This window comes from Mus musculus, chromosome 11 (assembly GCF_000001635.26).
Source record: "Mus musculus strain C57BL/6J chromosome 11, GRCm38.p6 C57BL/6J".
NCBI classification, from domain to species: domain Eukaryota; kingdom Metazoa; phylum Chordata; class Mammalia; order Rodentia; family Muridae; genus Mus; species Mus musculus.
Genome location: NC_000077.6, coordinates 55,444,923 through 55,469,442, shown reverse-complemented (window position 1 = coordinate 55,469,442; position 24,520 = coordinate 55,444,923). Strand labels below are relative to the sequence as shown.

General features: G+C 47.8%; 1 protein-coding gene and 1 pseudogene across 1 annotated transcript; both read left to right on the top strand.

Annotated features, from left to right (window-relative positions):
- Positions 1-5,433: 5,433 nt before the first annotated feature.
- Positions 5,434-5,695, top strand: Gm12235 (annotated as a pseudogene).
- Positions 5,696-8,234: 2,539 nt separating this feature from the next.
- On the top strand, positions 8,235-22,806 carry Atox1 (antioxidant 1 copper chaperone). Its single transcript, NM_009720.3, has 4 exons — positions 8,235-8,355; positions 14,487-14,562; positions 18,818-18,986; positions 22,659-22,806. Exons 1-3 carry the CDS (start codon positions 8,350-8,352, stop codon positions 18,940-18,942), a joined length of 207 nt encoding a protein of 68 aa, NP_033850.1. The 5' UTR covers positions 8,235-8,349; the 3' UTR covers positions 18,943-18,986; positions 22,659-22,806.
- Positions 22,807-24,520: the final 1,714 nt, after the last annotated feature.

The window sequence follows — 24,520 nt, the reverse complement described above, 5'->3', positions numbered from 1 at the left end:
TCATTGGCTTACATTTCTTTTTCTGGGCGGAAACCCACTGTCCAGGCAGGAGCGGTTGATCCACAAGGTGGGGCCCGTGTACTTTGGGGAAGTAAACCCCATGCAACTAGGAGGTAGGCGCGGGCGGGGAGCAAGGAAGCCCCCAGCCAATCGCAACACCGAATGGAGCTGATTGACAGGGAGGGATGGCCCTCTCCAAAGGCAGCCCCAGGGCCGCCGTGCCCTCTGGAGCGGTTAAGAGGATGGACTAGCTGCGTCTTCCGTTCCCTTTCCTTTCTCTTCCTCTTAGGTTGAATCCTGTCCTCGAGGACCGGTCTCCCGCCTTCCCAGGCGACTCTGGTACCCGGGATCTAAGTAACAGTTTCCCGGGTTTTGTTTTTTTGGTTTGGTTTTTTTCTCTTCGCATCAAAACTTTTTTTGCATGCATTTCGGAAGAGCAGGAGCTGCTGACCCTTAGCATTACTCAGCACGAATGCAGTGGCGACCGAGGACAGCGAAACTGGCTTGGTCGGCACCCCAGAGCATACCGCGAGGCAGCCTCCCTGGCGTTTGGGAATGCTCTTGTTCCCGGGTGGCTTCCAAGCTGGCGTGCCCGGGTGGCTCCTGGACGTTTTCAGGTTTTCCAATCTTGTGATTGCAGAGACAACATCCCATCTTTGATCACCCTCTGGCTGGCGAAAGTTATAGGATGCGTCACCACCAGCCATTGTCACATGCTTTTCAAACTGAAATGGGAACTTTACCCAACTCCTAGGCAGACACGCCTAAGGTTCCCCCATAAAGGCTCCAGGGTCCAAATAGTAGTACCTCAGTCTGCTGCTGACCCCAACTCGGGGGGGTTTTGTGAGCCTTCTGGCCACCATGAGCATTTTATATTAAGAGCTGTGATCCAAATGCTAAACACAAACTAGACTAGTCTGTGTTCCCTGGAGGCAGGGAGAATTCCAGGCCATCCTGAGCTACACGAGTCCAAGGCCATTCTGAGTGACATGAAATCCTGAAAGCAAGCTAAACTCGCATTAATTTGTTTTGTTTCAGGGCTTTTCGAGGCAAGGTCTCCCCTTGTAGCCTATGCTGAGCTGGATTTACCATACCCTAGGCTGATCTCGAACTCGCCATCCTCCTGCCCTAACCTCTTAAATACCGAAAATACAGGTGTTAAAGTGTTACAGCGAGTTTCCAAAAGGAACACGTGCACAGTTCCCACGTGCAAAGGGAAAGGGCTCGCCCAGCCCAGGCTGGAAGGAAAAGGCAGCCAGGCAGAACCTGGAATCCGGAAGCCAGGAACCAAGAGACAGTGCAGTGCTCCAGCACTGGGTCAGAGCCTATCAACAGGCAGCTAGCATTGAGCCTCCAGTGGGAACCTCCTTCTAGGAACGCTTGGTAGGATTGCTAGCCCAACCAAGGAATGTGGGCTTTAATTTGGAGCTGTAGAGGCTTTGTTGGTTGGGTTTGTTTGTTTGTTTTTTCGAGACAGGGTTTCTCTGTATAGCCCTGGATGTCCTAGAACTCACTTTGTAGACCAGGCTGGCCTCAAACTCAGAAATCTGCCTGCCTCTGCCTCCCGAGTGCAGGGATTAAAGACGTGCACCACCACGCCCGGCTTGTTTGTTTGTTTTTAAAAACAGCCCTGGCTATCCTGGAACTTCTCTGTGCAAACCAGATGTCCTCTAACTCTGAGATCCCCTGCCTCTGCCTCCCGAATGCTGGAATTAAAGGGATGAGACCCCACACCCATCTGGAAGGCTTTTTTGTTTTGTTTTGTTTTTTTGTTTTTGTTAATAAACCAGGAGATTTGAGATTCGTATTGGGTTTTGCAGGGGAAAAAAATTGTAATACCTTATTCAGAGAGCTTTGGCAGATTTTCACAAGAATTCTTTTCAATACAATACCAGTGTTCCCCGCTGGCTTTGCTCGCTGGCTCTCTCTCTCTCTCTCTCTCTCTCTCTCTCTCTCTCTCTCTCCATATTGTTTGTTTAAGTAATAACATAATCACAGCCTGGAACTCATAAACACCCTCCCCATTCTGCCTCAGCTGGAATTAAAGCAGTGCACCGCCAAAACTAGCTTTTAAAACACTATTTTAAAGATTTTTTTTTATTATTTATTTATTATATGTAAGTACACTGTAGCTGTCCTCAGACACTCCAGTCAGATCTCGTTACGGATGGTTGTAAGCCACCATGTGGTTGCTGGGATTTGAACTCCTGACCTTCGGAAGAGCAGTCGGGTGCTCTTACCCACTGAGCCATCTCACCAGCCCTAAAGATATATTTATAAGGGGGGGAAAATCTGTAAAGATACATATCTTTTTTTGTTGTTTGAGAATCGTATACATGCATGTGAAGTGTTTCATTCAAGGCCACCCTATTCCTTCTCCCCCTAATTCCATGGGGTTCCCACTGGGTTCATATAGTACTGCCACTATGTGCATGGACGTAGGACAATCTACTGGAGCAATGGGGGCCTATCTGGTGCCCTCCACCTGAGGAAACCTGACCTTCTCTCTCCTAGTAACCAGTTGCCAGTAGCTCCTCAGCTAAGGGTAAAACTGCTGAGCATCCTCTGGCTAGACTTCTCCCAGGTGCATGCTGTCACTGTCACTGTAGGTTCATATGGGCAGATGCCCTGTTGTGTCCTGAATCGTCCCACTGTCTCTGCCCCCATTCCACAAAGAGCCATAAAAGGTAATACTGGCATCCCATTTAGGGCTGAGAACTCCACAGTCTCTTATTCTAGCGTGCTGATCAAATCATGAGTCTCTGTGTTCACCACCGTCTACTGCAAAAAGAAGCCTCTCAATGAGAGGGAAAAAGTTTTTGTAAAGCCAATGATCGCACACAGGCCCTGAGGTCTTCCAATCGTGGGGTTGGAGTTAGGGCTGGGGGTGGAGGCGGGGGCAGTCCTCTATAGATTTCATGAAACTCTGTAAACAAAGGCTTACTATGGGCTGGTGAGATGGCTCAGTGGGTAAGAGCACTGACTGCTCTTCCAAAGTTCCTGAGTTCAAATCCCAGCAACCACATGGTAGCTCACAACCATCTGTAATGAGATCTAACGCCCTCTTCTGGTGTGTCTGAAGACAGCTACATTGTACTTACATAATATAATAATAAATAAATCTTAGAAAGAAAGAAAGAAAGAAAGAAAGAAAGAAAGAAAGAAAGAAAGAAAGAAAGAAAGAAAAGAAAAGAAGGGCTGGTGAGATGGCTCAGTGGGTAAGAGCACCCGACTGCTCTTCCGAAGGTCCAGAGTTCAAATCCCAGCAACCACATGGTGGCTTACAACCATCCGTAACAAGATCTGACTCCCTCTTCTGGTGTGTCTGAAGACAGCTACAGTGTACTTACATACAATAATAAATAAATTAAAAAAAAAAAAAGAAAAGAAAGAAAAGAAAAGAAAGAAAGAAAAGAAAGAAAGAAAAGAGAGAAAGAAAAGAGAGAAAGAAAAGAGAGAAAGAAAAGAGAGAAAGAAAAGAGAGAAAGAAAAGAGAGAAAGAAGAGAGAAAGAAAAGAGAGAAAGAAAAGAGAGAAAGAAAAGAGAGAAAGAAAAGAGAGAAAGAAAAGAGAGAAAGAAAAGAAAGAAAGAAAAGAAAGAAAGAAAAGAAAGAAAGAAGGAAAGAAAGAAAACTTACTACAGGGCAGCATCCTTTGTAACAGAGAGAAGTCAAAGCTAGGTATCTTGTTGCAGGCCCAGAGTACTACCACTGTGGAAGTAGGATTACCACTCTACGTGGGAGAAAGAAAGAAAGAAAGAAAGAAAGAAAGAAAGAAAGAAAGATAGTTGTCAGACATAATAACACTAACAAATACAATAACACAATCTCCACTTCCAAGGGGCAGCGGGGCAGCCACCAAATCATCCATCAGATGAGTCTACAGGTATCAGTACAGAGCTGTCCAAAAGACCTAGAGCAAAGAAGCAGGCAAAACAGATACATTATGCCAGGCATAAGACAGGTCAGCATGGCAGAAGCTCCCATGGAAACACTGAAGAGCCAGGGCTGTCCAGGCCCGCCTATGTCTGTGTCTTTGCACTGGCAAGGAAGAAGTTGAGTCACAAGAAACAGTTAATGATTACCGAGAGCGGGATGTACTTTGTCCCAGTGGAGAAAACAGGTTTAGATTCCATTCTGTACCCTTTGCCACTGTGATTTTTTTTTTCTGTTTAATTTTTTTGCTGTTTTATTTGAGTCAGGGTCAAACAGTCTGGCCATTAACTTCTGACTGTTGGCAGGACCTCCCAAACCTATGACATCATATAGGCGACAGCGCACCTGCAGCATATTCCCAGAATCCTCTTGGCTTACCTACCTTTACCTGCGTTATGTCATTTTCCATATAAATAAGGAGAACGCCCCCTCCCCTTTCTCTTCCCCCTCCTCCCCTCTTCTCTTTCTGCTGCCATCTTGTCTCCCTCCCAATAAAACCTCTTCCACGTGGTACTGTCTTGGCTTAGTCTCGACCGGCCATTCTAACACATCACTGACCCTCCTGTCTTCACCTTCCAACTGCTAGGATGACAGGCGCGGATCGCCGTGTTCCGCTCGTGAATATGCTCACATCATGGCCTGCCTGTAGAGGTCAGAGGACAACAAGACTGCACCTGTTCCCTCATCCTACCATATGGGGCCTGAGGATGAATCTCAGATTGTTGCAGTCACCTGGGCCCATACTATAAATATCTTTTTGTTGTTGTTTTGGGACAAGATCATACCATGTAGCCTTGATGGGCTTGGAACTTGATATGCAGACATACTGGTGTTGGATTCATAGGAGACCTCTGCCTCCTCAATGATGAGATTAAAGGTGTGTATCTTCACTTTAGGCCTGGGGTTAGGAGTTTGAGCCCATCTTGAGCTACATAGTAAGATCTTGTCTCAAAAATTAATTAACTAAGTGAAAGAAAAGAAAAAAAAATAGTAAAATAAACCAGGACAACAAGAGCTCTTTCCACAGTCTAAAGAGTTTGATTCCAGGCACCCATCACAGGAGAGAAGCCACTCATGCAAGCTGTCCCCTGACCTCCAGGCACACACCACCATGGCTAATCAGTGCGTAACACACACACAATAATATTTACAATTTTTTATGGCTTTTTTAAAAAGTTTATTTATTTTATGTATATGAGTACACTGTAGCTGTCTTCAGGCACACCAGAAGAGGGCATTGGATCCCATTACGGATGGTTGTGAGCCACCATGTGGTTGCTGGGATTTGAACTCAGGACCTCTGGAAGAACAGCCAGTGCTCTTACCCACTGAGCCATCTCTCCAGCCCCTACAATTTTTTAAAAATTATTTTTTAAGAGTCCCTGTGGCCTGTCAGTCGCGTGCAGGGAAGATTTGTCTTCTAGTCACACCGAGCTGGTCGCTGGGTTTGTCAAAGGACATCAGCTGCAGAGTTTGTGATTTGGGTGCAGATTAAAGTCATGGCTGGTCCAGAAAGTGATGGCCAATTCCAGTTCACCGGTATTAAAAGTATTTCAACTCTTTCACCCTCACAGGTAGAATAAATTGTGTCCCGGCCATATACGGAGGCATTGCTTTGTTGGTCTTATACTTCAAGTTAAGGCCTAAAACAACTCTAGCTGTGAAAGCAAGAGAAATGGACTTGGAAATGTCTGACCTCATCTGTTAAGTCCCGTGCCTGAAGGAGCTGATGTGAATCCACTATGTAAAACTCAATTTGTACAAGAAATTATGAACCTGGAAAAAATATTTTTTAAATTTAAAATTAAAACCTTACATGGGTGGAGGTGGTGGCTCACGCCTTTAATCCCATCACCCAGGAGGCAGAGGCAGGCAGATCTCTGAGCCCCAGGGCAGACTAGTCTAAAGACTGAATTCCAGAACAGCCAGAGTTATACAAAAGAAACCCTATGTCGAAGATGGATGGATGGATGGATAGATAGATAGATAGATAGATAGATAGATAGATAGAATAACCTTTTCCCTTGTTCTGAGAGGCAGTCAATCAATCTAGCAAAACTTTAAATGGCAGACAATTCCTCACATACCAATTTGTTCTATTTTTAATTTTAGGGAACTGTGTGTGGTGACATCGCAACACTAGGTGCATTAAGGCCAGAAGCAAGCTGTACATCATCAGGTGAGGACTCTCAGTGAGGCATGTCAAGGGCAAGTAAAGAAAGTTGACTTCAGGAGATGAAATAAAGATGGCTTCCCTTCCCCCAGAATAAGTCTGGGGCCATCAGTGCTCAGCACTAGCTCCGTGGCTCTTGCATCAGCCTCTGGGACATTTCTGTCATGGACAGCTAGACGGAAGGTCCTTGTTCTCTAGAAGTTATGTGGAGTTGGAGCAAGGAGGCAGAGAGTGGTATCAGTTCCCTTTGGGGATATAGATGCTTTCCCAGAAGCCTCCCAGCCAGAACGTTCTGCAGGGGGACCTGTTTCTCGGACACTTATGTCTTAACCTTCTGGACAGTTGAATCTTCTCACATCCATCACACTTTTGTATCAGGGTGAAGGGTTATTAGTGCTTGGGACATGGTGTTTTGTAGTGTAGACTGGCTTTGAACTTTCAGCAATCCCCCTGCTTCCAATTCTTTTTGTTGTTGTTTGTTTGTTTTTGTTTTTGTTTTGGGGGGGTTGAGACAGGGTTTCTCTGTGTAGCCCTAGCTGTCCTGGAACTCACTCTGTAGACCAGGCTGGCCTCAAACTCAGAAATCCGCTTGCCTCTGCCTCCCGAGTGCTGGGAGCAAGGCGTGCACCACCATCGCCCAGCCTATTATGTTCTTACATTTATTTTATTTTAGTTCATTTTATTTAAGACAGGTTCTCATGAGGCTCAGACTGGCCTCCAATTCATAAATCCCCTGCCTCAGCCTCTGGAGTGTAGGGGGAATGCTTGTTTTTTTTTTTTTTAAGATTTATTTATTTATTATATGTAAGTACACTGTAGCTGTCCTCAGACACCCCAGAAGAGGGCATCAGATTTCGTTACGGATGGTCGTGAGCCACCATGTGGTTGCTGGGATTTGAACTCGGGACCTTTGGAAGAGCAGTCGGCGCGCTCTTAATTACTGAGCCATCTCGCCAGCCCCGGGAATGCTTGTTTATAGACACATGTGTGCCACCCTTACCCCATCCAGCTAGTCTTAGATTCTTAGGCTTTCCCCTGTTAGCCAACTTCTTATAACTTTTATGTTCAAATTATAGCATGGTTTCAGACTGAACCCATCCTGACACACAAAATGGCAGATTGCCTACTTAGTTTAGGGATCTCCTCTCAGCCTCCAGCTCAAGGACACAAATGGCTGGTAGAGGAGATAGATCCAGTCGGTTGGTCCTTCTGGCACTCTTGAGGAAGCCAATCTTCTTCATGGGTGTCAGTTACCCATGCAGTAACTCGGTTTACTGGGGCTGCCATAATTGGGTGGGAAGGACGCAGTCTCATGGGTTTTTTGTTTTGTTTTGTTTGTTTGTTTGTTTGTTTGTTTTTTGCATAGCCCTGGAGCTTGCTCTGTAGACCAGGCTGGCTTTGAACTTAAGAGATCCACCTGCCTCTGCCTCCAGAGGGCCAGGATTGAAGGAAGGCATGACCACCACCTGGCCCAGCTCTGCCTCAACTTTTCAAGCACTGGGATTACAGTTGTGAATTTATCTACTATGTGCCTTAAATTTGGATTTCTTTTTTAATATGTTTTTTCAGGAAAGGGTCTCAAGAAGTCCAGGATGCCCTTGAACTTTGCAGCCGCAGTAAGCCTTGAACCCAGAAATCTTCTGCCTCAGCCACGTTAGTATCCGGGTCAACAGGCCTGGCGCCCTAGGTCAGGCCACTGTAGTTTAGGGACTGAGTTGAGTGGTAAGCAAGAGAGATGGTCCCTTTAGGGAGATGCCAGATCTTTTATTCCCAGAGCCTTGGCCTTGCATTCCCTAGCCCTGTTTCAGAAATGACCCAGCAGAAAACGCAGGTCTGGCCTCCACAAGATAGCCTTAGCTTGACCTCAAAAAAGCCTGGCCTTTCCGCGTCCGGAGGGGCGTGACCTAACCCAAAAGAGAGGCGGGACCTAGTGAAATATTCATATCGAAAGGCACGGTAAGCAAGAGGAGGCCAGCCCAAGGGAGGAACCTAGCTCTAACTGGACCGGAAGGGACAGGGAATTTAGCAGATCCTTCCTCAAAGGGCCGGGCCTTGACGAAGCTAGCCCCGGAAGAGGCGGGGCATAAGTGGAGCCCAGCCCTAGGGCGGGGCCTGGCCGAAGGATGGGTTGGCCTGAGGGCGGGGCTTTCAGGAGCGCTCTCCGGAAGCGCAGCTTTGGTGTCCGGGAGAGGAGTTCCAGTCGTCGTCGCCGCTGCCACTGCCCGTGTGTGCCGCGTCAGTCATGCCGGTAAGTGGCCGTTCGACCCGCGGGAACTTCTGTCTCCAGCCCGGATGCACTGTTTCCGAGCCCGACGCTGCTGTCAGGGCGCAGGCCGTGGCCAGAGCTGCAGTCGTTTCTCAGTTTACCTTCCGCACGGTCCTCCGGCTTCGGGACCCTCCGGAAAGCTGCAGAGAGCAGTGTAGTGCAGAACACAGGCCTCCGGATCGCCCTAGAGAGTCTTCGAGAGGCAGCCCCATCCTTTTCTGCATAATGGGGAAACTGAGGCAGGGAGGTAGGGCAGAGAACCCATATAGGAATGCGGGTACCTGGCCTTTCCACATGCATACCCTGCCGCCTGCAGGCTTTCCAGAGAAGCATGTCTCTGTTCATCTCTCCTGCCCACACTGCCCTGCTTCCACTTCAGCACTGGGCCGACAGGGTACTTTCTTCCCCAACCAGGAATCCCAAAGCTCAGAGCAGAGTTTAAGGAGCCGAGAGCAGCGCTTATCTTGCCTTTGAAATCACCCCACTCCTTTGCATGGCGGCTTCTAGTCTCATTGCTTAATTTAAAATGAAGGCCTTACATGAGGCCTTGGCACATTACACAAGAAGAGAAGAAAAACCCCAGTGCTTGCTGGAAAGCGTTTATTGTTGGGAGCTAGCTAGGTAGGTAGGATACAAGATGGAGCCAGACCACCTGGGAAGTGCTGGGCAAAACCAGTTGTACTTGTTTGGGGGCAAGCTCTAATCTCAACTGAGTTCCGGAGATGCTGGTCTAGAGTTGTGGAGTGGAGAGCATTTTCCTCCCAGTGCCTCTCAACCCAGAGGTCTCCCAGGAGTATTCTGTGTTTTAGCAGCTTATCTTCTGGGAATGAACCTGAGGCTTCTTCCTGGTACAAATCCTTAAACCTCTCAGGTGTCATTCTTGTGGTTCCTGCCCATTGTCTTCAGACCCTGTCTGCACAAAGCACAGACCAAAAAAAAAAAAAAAACTTGGTAAAGTCCATCCTGCCAGTCAAGCTAGTCCATGTGACAGACTCCTTGGTGACCTCAGGATTCCAGAGTGGAGGCTGCCCGGCTGCTCTTCAGAGGGCAGCAGTGAAGGAAAAAAATAGCTTGAGGGCCTCTCTGTTCTGTGTCTGCCTCTGGGGACACAGGATTTAATGGGAGATGAACAGGCACCTTATCAAGACAAATTGCTAAGTGCAGGGAGGTATTGGTCAAGTGCTACCTCCAATCTAGCCAGGGAAGTAAGTCTTACCCAAGATAGTTTGCAGACCAAAGCTTAACCCAGAAACCTGAAAGTTTGCCCTTGGCTTGCCAGCTGGGCAGCCTCAGGCAAGTTGTTCTGCCTCTCTGAGCCTTTGTCTCCTCATCTGTAAAATCAGGACTGAAAACAGACCTTTCAGGACTGAGGTTGGTATTAACTGGAGTTATATCATCATATTTAACACAGCTAGTGACCCATCTGTCCCCAAGGAGTAGTGACTCTTATGTTGATGTAGGTCGAGTGGGGTAGAACTGGGTAGGCAGGCTTCCACTCCAATTTAACATGGGTCTCACTGGTTAAAAGTTCAAGTCTTGTGTCCTCTCTCCAGCCTAGGCCTTCCTACTCATGAGCTGTGTCTCCTGGGGTCAGTATTTAACCCCGGAGCTTCAGCCTTCTGATCTCTCACAAGGTAGAGTTTCCTGGCTTTTTGAATCATTGTAGCGATTAAAGGAGACATAAAGGAGACAGTGTAACAAGGTGTGAGAGAGTCGGGCACATCAGAGATGTGCAGATACTAGTAAACAGGACTCTAAGACACCAGTGTTCAAAGACTCAGCGTCCTCTAGAGGAATAGTGTCCTCCTCTTCCTCTTTCTCCTCCCCCTCCTACTCCCCCTCTATTCTCACTCTTCCAGTTCTAGTGTCTATAAAAGAATCATACCACTTACTGGCTTTCTGAAGTAATTAATATATATAATATAGTAATACAACAATATGTAGTATAACAATATATATTATACTTATGAGGATTCATTTTGTTATTATCGTTACCAAACATCACCATAGCCCAGGTTGGCTGTAAGTGAATACCTAGCCCAGGATGACTCTTAAACTCATAGCAATCTTTCTGCCTTAGCTTCTCAAGGGTTGGGTTTGCAGAAGTGAGCTGCCACACCTGGCTTATGGTTTTGTTTTGTGGTGCTAGGTGTTGAATCCAGGGCCTGTGTATACAATGTATGTGCTCTGTCACTGAGCCTCAAACCCAAGACCTAAAGAAAGGATCCTGGGGTCTAGTGGCCCTGGCGAGACACCCAGAAGGTGGAGCAGTTTAGGGAATACCCTTGTGAAGACTGGATCACCCTGTCCCTTAAGCCAACTCTGTGTCATCATGTTTAGTTGCACAATGTGTAGGCAGAGGTAGGGAGCTCTGAGCTGGAACATCGGCCTCCTGGAGCGGACCCCTGACCTCTGACCTCTGTGCTGTGAAAGAAGTCCTTTCCTGCCGTGGTCCTCAGTTTGGAGCTCAGATAACTGTTGACTTTAGCTCCTTGAGCAGCAAAAAATTATCCTCTGAAACTCCATTTCAGAGCTTCTTCTGAGAGTAGCTTGTGGAGCTATGCTAAGATTTGCCTGGAGCAAAGAAAGCCTCTCTCCCCTAGGGCCTTCACACCCATGACCTCATCACCTTAGTGAATCCTGAGCAGAAGGAAATGAATGCTTCTCTTTTCAAGCTAGAAAAATACTGCAGAAAAGGGAACATGAGGGTTGCAGGATGGGTCAGGTTGATGGCCTCTGACATCCCTGGCACACACTCCCACATGCAAATAAGTGAATAATTGTAATTTACTTGCTACGTACTATCTTGTAGCTTTAATTTTATTTGTGTGTGTGTGTGTGTGTGTGTGTGTGTGTGTGTGCGCGCGCGCATGCCACTTGTGTACAGAGACCATAAGAGAGGGCTTCAGATTCCCTGAGAGTGGGAATTACAGTGGTAACTGTAACATCCAACATGGTTCGGGAAACTCAGGTCTCTGGAAGAGTACAAGCAGTCTTAACTACTGAGCCATCAGTCTAGCCCTATTTTTTTATTTTTTGCTTTGCTTCTGAGACAGGGTTTTCCTGTGTATCCTGGAACTCACTCTGTAGACTGGACTGGCCTCAAACTTGGAGATCTGCCTGCCACTGCCTCCAGCGTGCATGGATTAAAGACATGAGCCCACACCCCCCCAGTTTTTTTATTTTTTTAATTATATGCATATACCTGTGTCAATGTGTGGGTATGTGGGTATGAGTGTGGGTGCCTGTGGGGTCCATAAAAAGGCATCAGATCCCCCTGGAGTTATAGTTACAGGCTGTTGTGAGCCTGCTAATGGGGACACTGGGATCCAAACTTGGGTCCTTTGGAAGGACAGTATGAGTTCTTAACTGCTGATTCCTAATCTTCACAAAGGAACTACAGAGGGCCCATGTCTATATTCCTACCATCACATAGCAGCTCATAGCTAGCTTTAACTCCAGTTCCAGAGGATGCTATATCCTCCTTTGAGTTCTGTGAGGTCCTGCACATACCTGGTGTGCATAAACTCATGAAGGCACACACACATATACACATAGACATAATTAAAAAAAAAGTATGCTGGATATAGCGATGCATGACTTTAATCCCGCCTCTGCCTCCCAAGTGCTTGGATTAAATACTAAAGTAATCCTAGTACTGAGATGGCAGAGGCCTGCAGATCTCTGTGAGTCTGTGACCATAAACGCAGTTTCAGACTAGCCGGGGGCCTGATGCCACAAGGTGCCCAAACATGGTTCATTCACAACATTGCATGAAATTACCTTTCGTCTGTGTACATAAATATGATTCATGTTTAGACTCGTTCTATCCCCAAGACAGCTCATTATGTGTATGCGAATATTGCCTCATCAGGGACATTTCTGCTCCCAAGCACTCAGATGAGGCTCACTCAGCTTGTCCTAGAGATATTTTGATGAGCTTCATGGGGAAGGTGGGCGTTGAATTTGGATGTGTTGTTGGGTACCTATTTATGCAGTGCTTGGGTTTCTGAGGCGGGAAGGTAGAGTTTGAGGCTCAGTATGGACAGCATACTGAGTTCCAGGCTAGTCTGGGCTACATAATAAGACCCTGTTCTCAAAGTAGCAGCAACAACAGCAACAAAACAAGGATGGGGCTGGGGGGTGGGGAGCCACTGTTTTGTTCTTGTTATTTTTGTTTGTTTGTTTGTTGTTTGTTATTTTGTTACTGCAGTTATATTACTGGTGGTTGGGATCTTGGGCTGGCTGTTTCTAAGCTCTTGGCTTCTTATTCAGAGTTAAAATAAAGGGGCACGTAGATTACAAAGTAGCACGGAAACTATTCAAAGCAAAACAATGTACTGTCTCAGTATGGGAAGTAAACCCAGGGCTTTATACATGCCAGGCAAGCAATGTACCACTGAATTACAGTCCCAGGGTGGAGGACTTTGAAAAACCTTGTTTTTCAAAATGAAGGGAGAAATGGAAAAGAGTAATTATCAAAATCCAATAACTTTCATCTAGTAGCGCTTAGTCTCATAATCTAATCTTATTAACACATTAACCATCTATTGCCCTTCAATACTTATCCCCAAACCTAGAGTCAGGACCTGGGAATGGCTGAGCAGAGTGAGTAGTAGGCTTGGCTTAGGACCTAACAGAACAACAGTGCAGGCCAGAGGCTTGCCCAGGCTGGTGCAGTCCTTGGCTTTGACCTTGGAGACTCTGTTTCTCACCAGGTAGACCTCTGGATGCATACAAAGTGTCCTTTCACATAGCAACTGGCTTCCTCTAGAGCAGCAGTTCTCAACCTGTGGGTTGCACCCCCTTTGGTGGTTGTATATCATCCTTTGTATCATGTATTTACATTAAGATTCAAAACAGTAGCAAAATTACAGTTATGAAGTAGCAACACAATAATTTTTGGTTGGCTGTCACTACAACATGAGGAACTATATATATTAAAGGGTCGCAGCATTAGGAAGGCTCCCCAGAAGGGAGCAGGGGCAGAAGCCAGCATTGTGACCAGCTTAGTCACATAACAGTGGTGGTTTAGCCTTATGTTTAATACACACAGGCTTATCCTGAAATGTTATGGCATGAACTCTCGAGGGCATGAACATCAGGAGGCAGGGAAAGTAGAGATCATGGTGGGGGCTGGGTGCCACATGTCAGATTCTGTGTTTGTCCCATTCTTCAGCCCCAGGGAAGGGAGTGGTACCCTATGAGTTAAGCTCTTAGGGGATACAATTTGTGGGTATTGGACCCAGATGCTCTCATTTCCAGATTGTGAAGGAAGGGAGGATTGGCACAGTCCCTCTCTGAAAGCCAAAGACCAGAAATTGTCTCGCAGTGAGACTGACCATTGACTCACTCTAATGGGTTTAATGCCTCCTCTGTGCCTCATGCTGTTCTCAGTATTTTGGGTGCAGCACTGAATTGAAGCCCGGTCTCATAGGCACTTGCCTGCTTTGACTTGTAATAGCTCAGAGGTTGGAGGACCTCAGGAACCTGGGGTCCCTTCCCATCCCCTGCAGTGCAGGGAGCCCAGGAAGTCCCTCCCCTTCTTGGAACTCAGGTGCTGCCTTTGAGCACGAGGTGCTTGGATCAGAGCAGTGGTGGCCACATATATGAGTCACCTGCATGCTGACATAATCTATGTCCCTGTCCAGGTTGCTGAGCAGACCTGCAGCCTGTGGAGAGTCCCTCCCTGGTGACTCCAATGTTGAAAATAATGTTCTAGTAAAAAATCAGGTCCCAGATCTGATAAGAATGGAGCCTGCCTGTCACTAGTGGCTAGGTACTCTGGTTCTGAGGCAAAGTCCACAGCTCACAAAGCAGTAACCTCGAGGGAGAACTGGAAAAGAGCTTCCCACACAGCCCTGCAGGTGATCCTGTTCATCATGTGCCAGACTTTGCAAAAGACATCATGGAGATCATCTCTGTTGGGACTGCCTGTGATACATGGAAGCCCTGCGTTCCCCCTCCCCACTTACCTGTTGACTAGGTTGGACTCACAGACACTTCCAGTGAGATGTGTTCGCTCTCTCTGGCTCCCTGTCAACTCCTGACTAGCCCCTGCGACAGTGTATGGGTTCTTCAAGGGCCTAGCTCAGGAGCTCTCTTTCTTGCAGAAGCACGAGTTCTCCGTGGACATGACCTGTGAGGGCTGTGCTGAAGCCGTCTCCAGAGTCCTCAACAAGCTGGGAGGTGAGTGGCTGTCGCTGGAGATGGGATGGGGAGCCTGTCACATGGGAGTCGTGTTCAGATGCTTGAGGCCTGGAAGGATCTGCTGCGTTGCAGCTCAGCCGGGACTAACAGTGAAACGGAAATGTGTGTGCTTGTGTGCACTGGCTTACACGGGCATGGATGCCTTTGTTCTGCAAACCCCCCCCCCCCCCTCCCCAGCTTAGTCTTGTTTTTGAGACAGAGCTCTAGTTGTCCTAGAACGTACCACATAGACTGGTCCTAAATTTATGGTAATCCTCCTGCCTCTGCCTTCCAAATGCTGGGATTACAAACGTGGACCACCATGCCACCATATACAACTCCGTTTTGTTGATTCTTTCACCGCTCCCCTCCCGCACCCTTTTCTTCAGGGTCTCGATGCGTAGCTGGTGGTCATGGACTCCATCATCAGCCTCTGCTTGAATGCCAGGGACTCTTTCTTTTATGAAGGCAGGAAGTGTTTAGAGTTCAATGACTCTGCTGGATTCCCAGAGCCTGCAGGACAGAGCTGGTGTTTGGCCACACTGTCTAGCTCTGGAGCCTAGAGGTGCTAGGTAGTATGCTGGTGATCTCCAGTGTGACAACATACGCAGAGTGAAAACAACCAGGCCTGGTGGTACATGCCTGTAAACCCAGAAGGATCAAAAGTTCAAGGCTAGCCTGGGCAATTTAGGAAGACCTTGTCTCAAAATAAAAATGACGGAAGAAGCTAGAGATGCAGCTCCTTAAGAGAGTGCTTGCATGGCGTATATGACATTCTAGATCCAGCCCATAATACTGCAAGAAAATCAAATCATAAGTTTATAAAAGCAAAGCAAAGCTCGGTGTGGCCGCTCACAGCTGTAATCCTAGCTCCTGGGAGGCAGAGACAAACAAGGCATTGCCATGGATTTGAGGCCAGCCAGGGCTACAGAGTGAGACCCTACTTCTACAACTTATAAATAAACAAAACCTAGGGAGCAGTACCACTGAGGGGTGAAACAGCTCCCACATTGTCAGTCTACAGAGTGGGACTTTCCAAGGTGGATCGGGACAGATGACGTCAATGCCCAAGGGGAAGTGCCTTGCCCAAGTTCCACAGTGAGAGTGAGTCAGGAACTTGTTTCTGAGCCCTGCGAGTCTTTTTTTAGTTTTTTAAAACAGGGTTTCCCATTGTAGTTCTGGCTAGCCTGGATCTTACCATGGGTAGCTCAGGATAGACTTCAAACTTTCACCAGTCCTCCTGCCTCAGCTGCCTGAGTTCTGTGATGATAGCCATGAACCATCCTGCCCAGCTGCACTGTTCATAAGAATCGGAGACACTGGAGAGAACCTGGCTGCTCACTTCCCACAAAGCTATAGGCTTCCCTCCCTGGGGTTTGGCCCTCCCTAGATAAGATCTGAGAATGTCGGCATGTGCTGGAGACACTTCAGAAATGAAATGGAGGATGCTGAAGAAATGGCTCAGTGGTTAGGAGCACTGACTGCACTTCCAACCACCCTGGGTTCAATTCCCAGCACCCTCTTGGAAGTTGGAAACTGTAGCTTTTCCCTATGTGTGGATGAGACTGGCCTGTGGGCAAGCCTGTGGTGGATTTTCTTCATTGATGATTGATGTGGAGGGCCCAGCTCGCTGTGGGTGGTGCCACCCCGTCCTTATGGGTGCTGTAAGAAAGCAGGGTGAGTAAGCCATGAGGAGCAAGCCAGTAAACAGCATTGCTTCATGGCCTCTGTATCAGCTCCTGCCTCCAGGGAGGTCCAACCCTCACCTACCCTTCCTTCACGATGGATTGTGATGTGGAAGTTTAAGCAAAATAAAGCCATCCTCCCCAGGTTGTTTTGGGCCATGGTGTTTTTATCACAGCAATAGAAACCTTAACTAAGATACTCCCTTATGCCCCTACTGTTGAGGATGGTTGGTCCAAGGGTTTTTAAGTTGCTTAGGGCCTGGGTAGTCGGACTAAGGGCTGACTTAGGCAGGAAAGAGCATTGAGGCTAACCACAGCCCCTTTGTGACAGCCGGGGAAGCCAAGGCCTGTAATAGTCCTGACCATAGCTACCCAGGCCTTTTCATTGACACGCCATTTTAGAGGAGGGCATTGTGGGTTTTTGTTTCTTGGTGTGTGTAGGAGTTGGACAAGAAAGGCAGTTTGGCGGTGGCTGTAAACATCCCACACGTTCCAGGCTGGTGCCCCACAGTTCTATTCCAATTTACAATGTGGTAGCTTTGCACAGGTATGGCCAGGTGGGCTTTAGCGCACTGGCTATAGAATGGCAGGCAGACCCGATCCTCTGTCCCCAGAAGGATGGAGTCAGTGAGCAGATGTGGGGACACCTGGGAAGAATGGAGAGCTGTTGAAGAGCAAGGGACAGTTAGGCATGTTGGCACACACCTTTAATCCCAGCATTCTAGAGGCAGAGGCAGGTGGATCTCTGTGAGTTCAAGGCCAGCCAGCCTGGTCTAGAGTGAGTTCCAAGACAGGCAACATAGAGAAACCCTGTCATGAAAAACAAAAATCAAAAACAAAGACTAAAATAAACAAACTAGGCCTGTCATCACATCACACTAAATCGGGAAGCTGAGACAGGAAAATCACAAGCTCAGGCCTTCCTGAGTGAGTCTGAGACATTCTTTTTTTGTTTTGTTTTGTTTTTTTGTTTTTTTTAATTTTGGTTTTTCGAGACAGGGTTTCTCTGTATAGCCCCTGGCTGTCCTGGAACTCACTTTGTAGACCAGGCTGGCCTCGAACTCAGAAATCCACCTGCCTCTGCCTCCCGAGTGCTGGGATTAAAGGCTTGCGCCACCACTCCTGGCGAGTTTGAGAAATTCAAAGCTACTCTGGGTGACTTAGTGAGACCTCCTCAAATAAAAAGTATCAAGAGACCTGGGGATGAAGCTCAGTGACAGAGTGCTTGCTGGGTGTGTTTGATGCTCTAGGTAGCAGTAACACACACACACACACACACACACACACACACACACACACAGGCTGGGGAGCCCCAGGGCTTCAGTAGTAGAATACACATGTGAGACCCAGTACCACGTTGAGAGACACAGAGACAGAGACAGACAGACAGAGCACACAAGCATTAAGTACTCAGTGAGAAAGGGTGCTTGCTGCCAAACTTGAGTTTAATTCTAGGACCCACATAGAAGGAGATATCTGACTCTAAGTTGTCTTTGACTATCATACACGCTCTCACACACTCACACACATGCACACACACATGCACACACACACACATGCACACCCCCAACACATGTACCTCACTCATTTACCTCCCTCACATGCATGCTCATTATGCTCACTGACACACTGTCATACATTCCCTGACTCACACACATTTATTCTCCCACACACTCAGACTGACACACATACACGCTCGTATACAGATTCTTTTCACACACTTGTTCACTCATACTTGCTAACAGAGACTCACACTTAACACACACTCACCCGTGTTCTTATTAAAATTAATAAGATTTTTAAAGAAAGCGGTTGGAGAGAGAAGAGTACAGCTGCTCTTGCAAAGGTCTGGATCCCGTTCTCAGCACCATATGATGGTTCACAGCCAAGGAAACCAACGCTCTCTTCTGACCTCCATGGTCATTGCACAAACGTGGTACACAGATATACATGCAAGAAAAACACATACAAAAAATAAGTAAGTTCCCGCCTGAGAAAACGCCTTGATGGTTAAGAGTATGTACTTCTCTTGGAGAGGACCGAGCACCACATCTGTCAGCTCACAACCACTTACAACTCCAGACCCTACACCTCTGGCCTGCAGGGCACCTCTACTCATGTGAACATACCCACACACTGGCCCAAGCATAAACATAATTTTTAAATCTTTTAAATAAGATTATAAAGAAAGGGAAGGAAGGAGGGCTTGCTAAATTGGGAGGTTGATGTGGGCATGGGAAAGTGAGGTGGTAGTGATAGTAGGATTGGGGGGCGGGAAGACGGAAAGAGAGGAAGGAGAAAAGGAGAGAAGAGACTCACTCGCGGGGCTGAGGAAAGAGGTTAGAGTGGAGTGTGCACCTGGTACTTGAGGCCTTGGATTCAAGCCCCATCACCCAAACGCCTTACACATAGAGAAGAGCCTGCAGCAGAGCCTGCCGCGCTCACAGTACCTAAAACAGAAAGAGCTCGCCGGGTGTGACAGGAATATTAAGGAGGCCGACCTCTTTGTTCCAGTGAGTGGAAGGGTCCTGCTTCCCCCTCCTACATCCCAGTTTGCTTCTTCCCAACAGGAGTGGAGTTCAACATTGACCTGCCCAACAAGAAGGTCTGCATCGACTCTGAGCACAGCTCAGACACCCTGCTGGCAACCCTCAACAAAACAGGAAAGGCTGTTTCCTACCTTGGCCCCAAGTAGCCAGGACCTGGGCGAGTCCTTCCGGATATAAACTGAAGAGGCAGGTGGGTGAGGTCCCAGCCATTGTTGCACAAGCCTGTTGCTTCTCCTGGGGTCCCTCATCTGAAAGGCTTGAGCCCAGAAGCAGTTCAGATTGCAATTTCTTTGGGGTTTGGAATCTTTGCCTAAATCCACCCAGAGGGCATCCATAATAGAAAAACCCCAAACCTTCTCACCATCCAGCTGGCACTGTCTAGTTTTGGAGCACACTGCAACTGGGGTTCCTGGATTTGAGGTGCTCAGACTGGACTTGGGCTTCTCGAGAGAGAGGTAGGGGGTGCCCTGATATGTCCAGCCCGCTGCCCCTCTCTGGAAAGGTCACAAGCACGTCCTCATTGTCCAATACAAGCGAGAAGTTCGGGGGTCTTGAGGGCCTCCTGTGAGCAGACAGAGTGCTGTGTTATGTTCCCAGAGTCCCACGGGATTCGAGGGGCACCTTGCTTGGTCAGCGTGCTTTCAGTTTAGAGTATGTGACTCTTCTGAAATGGTGAGCCTCTTACTTTGGTGAAGTGGCTGTCCCTTCACAGTAGTGTCCCACACTGTGTCCCAAGCCTCTGTCATCCCTCTTCATGAGTTCTTGCTCACCCTGCCTTTCCTTCCACTTGGAGCCGGATGTGGCGCCAGCCCAGCCTGGTGCAGAGTCAGTGACCCATCTAAGCTATCTTCCTTCCATGTTACCGGTCCCAGGGAGGCAGGAAGTGGACCAGTGCCAGTGCCCTTCTGTCAGGAAGCAGGACAGTCGCCTGCCCACCCAGCAGTCCTCATTGTGTCCAACACCCTCGCTTCCTCTGCAGTGTGTCTGACCCATGAATTACTGCAGTCACTTTGGTGGTTTGTGTTCTCTTTGGAACTGAGAAACACGAGGCCTGGTGAATGTGAGTGAGCTGACCAGAGCCCCACGAAGGTGGGTGGCAGAGGAGGGAAGGAGCCAGGCAGTCTGTGCGAATGTGTAAATGATAGTTACGATAGTGCTGACTCTATCAGTGACCCATGAGGGCCCCTGGCAGAGGCCAGCTGTAATCAACTGGGGGTGAGAGGTTCCCCTTTGTGTAGAGTATCCTCCTTAATGTGAGCATTTGGAACCTAAGCCATGTGTTCTGTGTCTATGGGACATTCCAGCAAATTAAAAAGTGAAGACGATCCAGTTCACAGGAGGCTAAGGCAGGAGAGGAGAACCAGGAAGTCAAGGCTAACCCGGGTTAGAGAGAGAGACCCTGACTCAAAAAGTAAATTTAACAAGGACAATGACAGAAAATGAGGGTGCCTGCTACTGAGCCTGACAACTTGAGTTCAATCTCCCATGTGGTGGAAGGAGAGAACTGAGTCCCTCACATTGTCTTTTGCCCTTTACACGCGCACACGCAACACATGCACATCCACACACACTCAGAACACACACACACACACTAAATGTAGATAAGGAAGGAAATAGAAGTTAGTGCTCCCTGCCTTTCCTGGCCCTGGACTTGGTCCTCTCCCAGGAACGAGCCAGCGTGGAGTCTGGGGCTCAGCTCCGCTGTGGTTCGCACAGCCTGGACGTGCTTCCTGTACCTGAGATTTGATCTCTGGAGGACACAAACCCTCCATTCTGCCCCACTGCCTCTCCTGGTCCCTGTGCAGCCTCCTAAAGGCTCGTCCCCTACAGGATGACAACACCAGCAGCTTTTGCTGTGCTTCGGACCTGCGCATCCAGCATGGTCCAGAATCCCTGGGGTTTGTGGGTGGGGCCCTGGCCTCCATCTCTTCCAAACAATCTTATTGTGTTTTGGACCTCCTTGTAAAGGTTTTCTTTATTTTTTAAAATTTTTTATTAGGTATTTTCCTCATTTACATTTCCAATGCTATCCCAAAAGTCCCCCATATCCACCCCCCCAATCCCCTACCCACCGACTCCCCCTTTTTAGCCCTGGCGTCCCCCTGTACTGGGGCATATAAAGTTTGTGTGTCCAATGGGCCTCTCTTTCCACTGATGGCCGACTAGGCCATCTTTTGATACATATGCAGCTAGAGACAAGAGCTCCGGGGTACTGGTTAGTTCATAATGTTGTCCCACCTATAGGGTTGCAGTTCCCTTTAGCTCCATGGGTACTTTCTCTAGTTCCTCAATTGGGGGCCCTGTGATCCATCCAATAGCTGACTGTGAGCATCCACTTCTGTGTTTGCTAGGCCCCGGCATAGTCTCATTTATTTTTTAAAAGTCATTTTGAAGTAGAGCCTCCCTGTATAACCCAGGCCATCTGGAAGTGGCAACAATCCTTCTGTCCTAACCCTTCAAATGCTGTGATCACAGCTGTGAGCCCCTGGGTAATCGTCCAGGTAAGGTTGTATACGAGGTGCAGGAAAATGGCTCAGTGGGTAAAGGCACCTTGGGTGCAAGCCTGGAGACCTGCGTTTGATCTCTAGAATCCACCTAAAGGTGGAAGGCGAGAATAAACCTGTCCGCCGACCTTCACACACAGACGATGATATGCATACCAACACCATTCTAATGATTTTTTTTTTAGATTTATTTATTATTATACATAAGTACCCTGTAGCTGTCTTCAGATGCACCAGAAGAAGGTGTCATATCTCATTACGGGTGGTTGTAATCCACCATGTGGTTGCTGGGATTTGAACTCAGAACCTTTGGAAGAGCAGTCAGTGCTCTTACCCGCTGAGCCATCTCATCAGCCCCCGAAAATTTTTATTTAGCTGGGTGGTGGTGGCATACACCTTTAATCTCAGCCAAGAGGCAGGTGGATCTCTGAGTTCGAGGCCAGCCTGGTCTACATTGTTAGTCCCAGGACAGCTAGGGCTATACAGAGAAGCCCTGTCTCAAACAAACAAACAAACAAACCAAAAAGAACAAAGAAAGAAAAAGAAAACAAGAAGGGTTTGTTTACCTTTGAGAAAAGGGTTGTGTTTTTGATAAGCATGGTCTCTGGAGAAGGACTGAGAGGAAGGACGAACAGTCTCTGTAACTAAAGTGGCGCCTGCTTATGACGAGACCCTTCGAGCTTGTTCCTTGTGGCTTTCGTTATCAAGGTGAAAATGTAGTTGACATGATGTAGTTTTCTGTGTTCATGGGTTGCCATTCATAAGCACTGTATGCGTTCATGGTGGAACACAACCACATCGGTACCTACTTCAGAACAATTATCTGAGAAAAAAAACCTCATGTCCGTCAGCACTACTTCCTCTGATAATGCCAGTCTGCTAGTTCTAGAGCTCACTCTGTATGTAGACCTGAAACTCACAGAGCTTCCCCACCCCCAACCCCCTGCCTCCGGAGTACTGGGATTAAAGGAGTGCACCACCACCTCCTGGCTTTTTTTAAAAAAAAAAAGTTATTATTAACGATTTCATGTAGCTCAAGTTGGCCTTGAACTCCTGATCCTCCTGCTTCTTACTCCAGTGTTGGTATTACAGAAGTTGGCCAAGCCCAGTTTTCAGACTTTTTAGTCTGGGAGGTGTCAAACATGTTTAAGCTCTGTGTGGAAAGGTTGTTCCTGCCTTTCACCCAAAATTCCACATCTGGTTACTTTGTAACAGACTCTAACCATACAAAGTTTCACCTTTGCAGATACCAGTTACCATGGGCAGTTACAGAGAGGCTGTAGAACAGACTGAAATGCAATGTTTCCCACTCACAGTAGGTGGCGCCATTGATCTGTCTTATTTTCCCTTTCTCCTAGGCTGTTGATCTGGTCTCCCCGGCAGATCTGGAACACCAACTGCTCAGTCCAGTCCAGCCCAGCCATGGAGTTCCTGCCCAGACAGGCCTTCCCCGCTGGCTCCCTGCAAGCTTCCATGTAATAAAGTCAAGCTGAGTTTGTTGATGAAGTGTCTGGTGTATGTTCTCGGTACTGCTTGCACATCTTCAAGCTGCTGCTGTGCTTGCCTGTGCTGCTAGGACCTCCTACTCAAGGTCACAACGCCACTTCTCTGCTGAGTGATCTTGAGCAGCCCACTGCCCTCTCTGGCCCTCTCTGTAATGGGAATCATTGGGCCAGATCAGTGATTTTTCTCTCTTCTCACTATGTAGACTCTGTATTTGAAAAGCCACCAAGTGAGTTGAATGTAAGAGACGAGACTTTGAAGTAGTTAGAAAAATAAGAAGCCACTGTGAAGACAGGCTACTCCAGTGAGGTTTGGGTTCCAGCAACTCCCAGCTGGTTTACTTAGCCTCTCAGGGTTTAAGGCCTGAGAGAGAAAGTAAAGAGACCCCAGCATCCATTACTCACCAACGTTTCCATATGTCATGGATCACAGATGGAGGACCTCCCCTCAAAGATCACCACTGCCTTTACAGAACCGCTTGGCAAAGTAAGGCAGTGTTTAGTCTGTAGCTTTTTGTTTGTTTGTTTTGTCTTGTTTTTTAAAGACAGAGTTTCTTTCTGCAGCCCTGGCTGTCCTGGGATTGGCTCTGAAAACCAGGCTGACCTCAAACTCAGATCTTCCTGCCTCTGCTCCTGAGTTTTGAAGTTAGACGTGTGTCATCACTTTTTAAAAGTCTGTGTAGCTTTCAAAAAAAAAAAAAAAAAAAAAAAAACCAATGTGTGAGGCAATATGTTGCTGCCAAGCTGGGAACCCCAGAGATGGCCCAGTTGGACCCCAAGACCATGCTGGACACACTTGGTGTCTGAGACCTAGGCTGGGGTCAGGGAGCTGGAAAGAGGAAACTAGAGCCACCTCATAAATGATGTGGAGTGCTCTGCCCATTTACACTGAGAACCAGAATTGCATTTTCCCAAGCCAAGAGAAAGCCATGCAACTGTCTGCTGTGCATAGGAAGGTTATAAAGCGTCCATTGTTCTCTGTTTTTGTGAGGCAGGGCATCCCTATGTAGCTATCCTGGAACTCCTCAGAAGCGCCTGCTTCTACCTCCCAAGTGCTTGGGTTAGTGGCATGTGCCACCATGAGTAAGTATGTGTATCTGCAAGTGTATGCCATGTTTGTCTGGGTACCTGAAGAGACCAGAGGAGGACATTAGACCTCTCGGAGCTAGAGTTACAGACAGTGATAAAGGTGGGTGAAGGGAACTGAATGTGGACCCTTGGGCATTTTCCAGGCAATCAACCCTGCTGGGCCTAGGACGAGATCAGCTCTGCCCTTGGCCAGCCATGACCTGGGTCTGGGCAGCTCATCTCTCCCAGTGGATTTTCTTCATCTGGACCATCACAGATCCTTCACTCCAAGGAACCTGAGAACCGAAACATCCTTTCACTCTGAGGAGACGTGCTGGTGTAACATGGGAAAACACACCTATGGCGCAGCCCTCTCGCAGTGAAAACAAGAGAGATCCTTAGCTGGGTGGAGACTTTGAGGCTAACTTGAGCTGCCTAAGATCCCTCAGTCAATCAACTGCCAACAAAACGAGTCTAGAGCCAATTAATGCCTTTGTGGTCCCTTAGGAGCACAGGGCTTCTTCCTAAGTCTCCTGGTAGGTGTTTTTTGACCACTAGATGGCAGTGTTCTTTGGATTTGGTCCTTCTGAAGGAATTCTAAGGGCCTCAGCTGAATGCAATGATCCCAACCAACTGGGATAGTAGAAGAG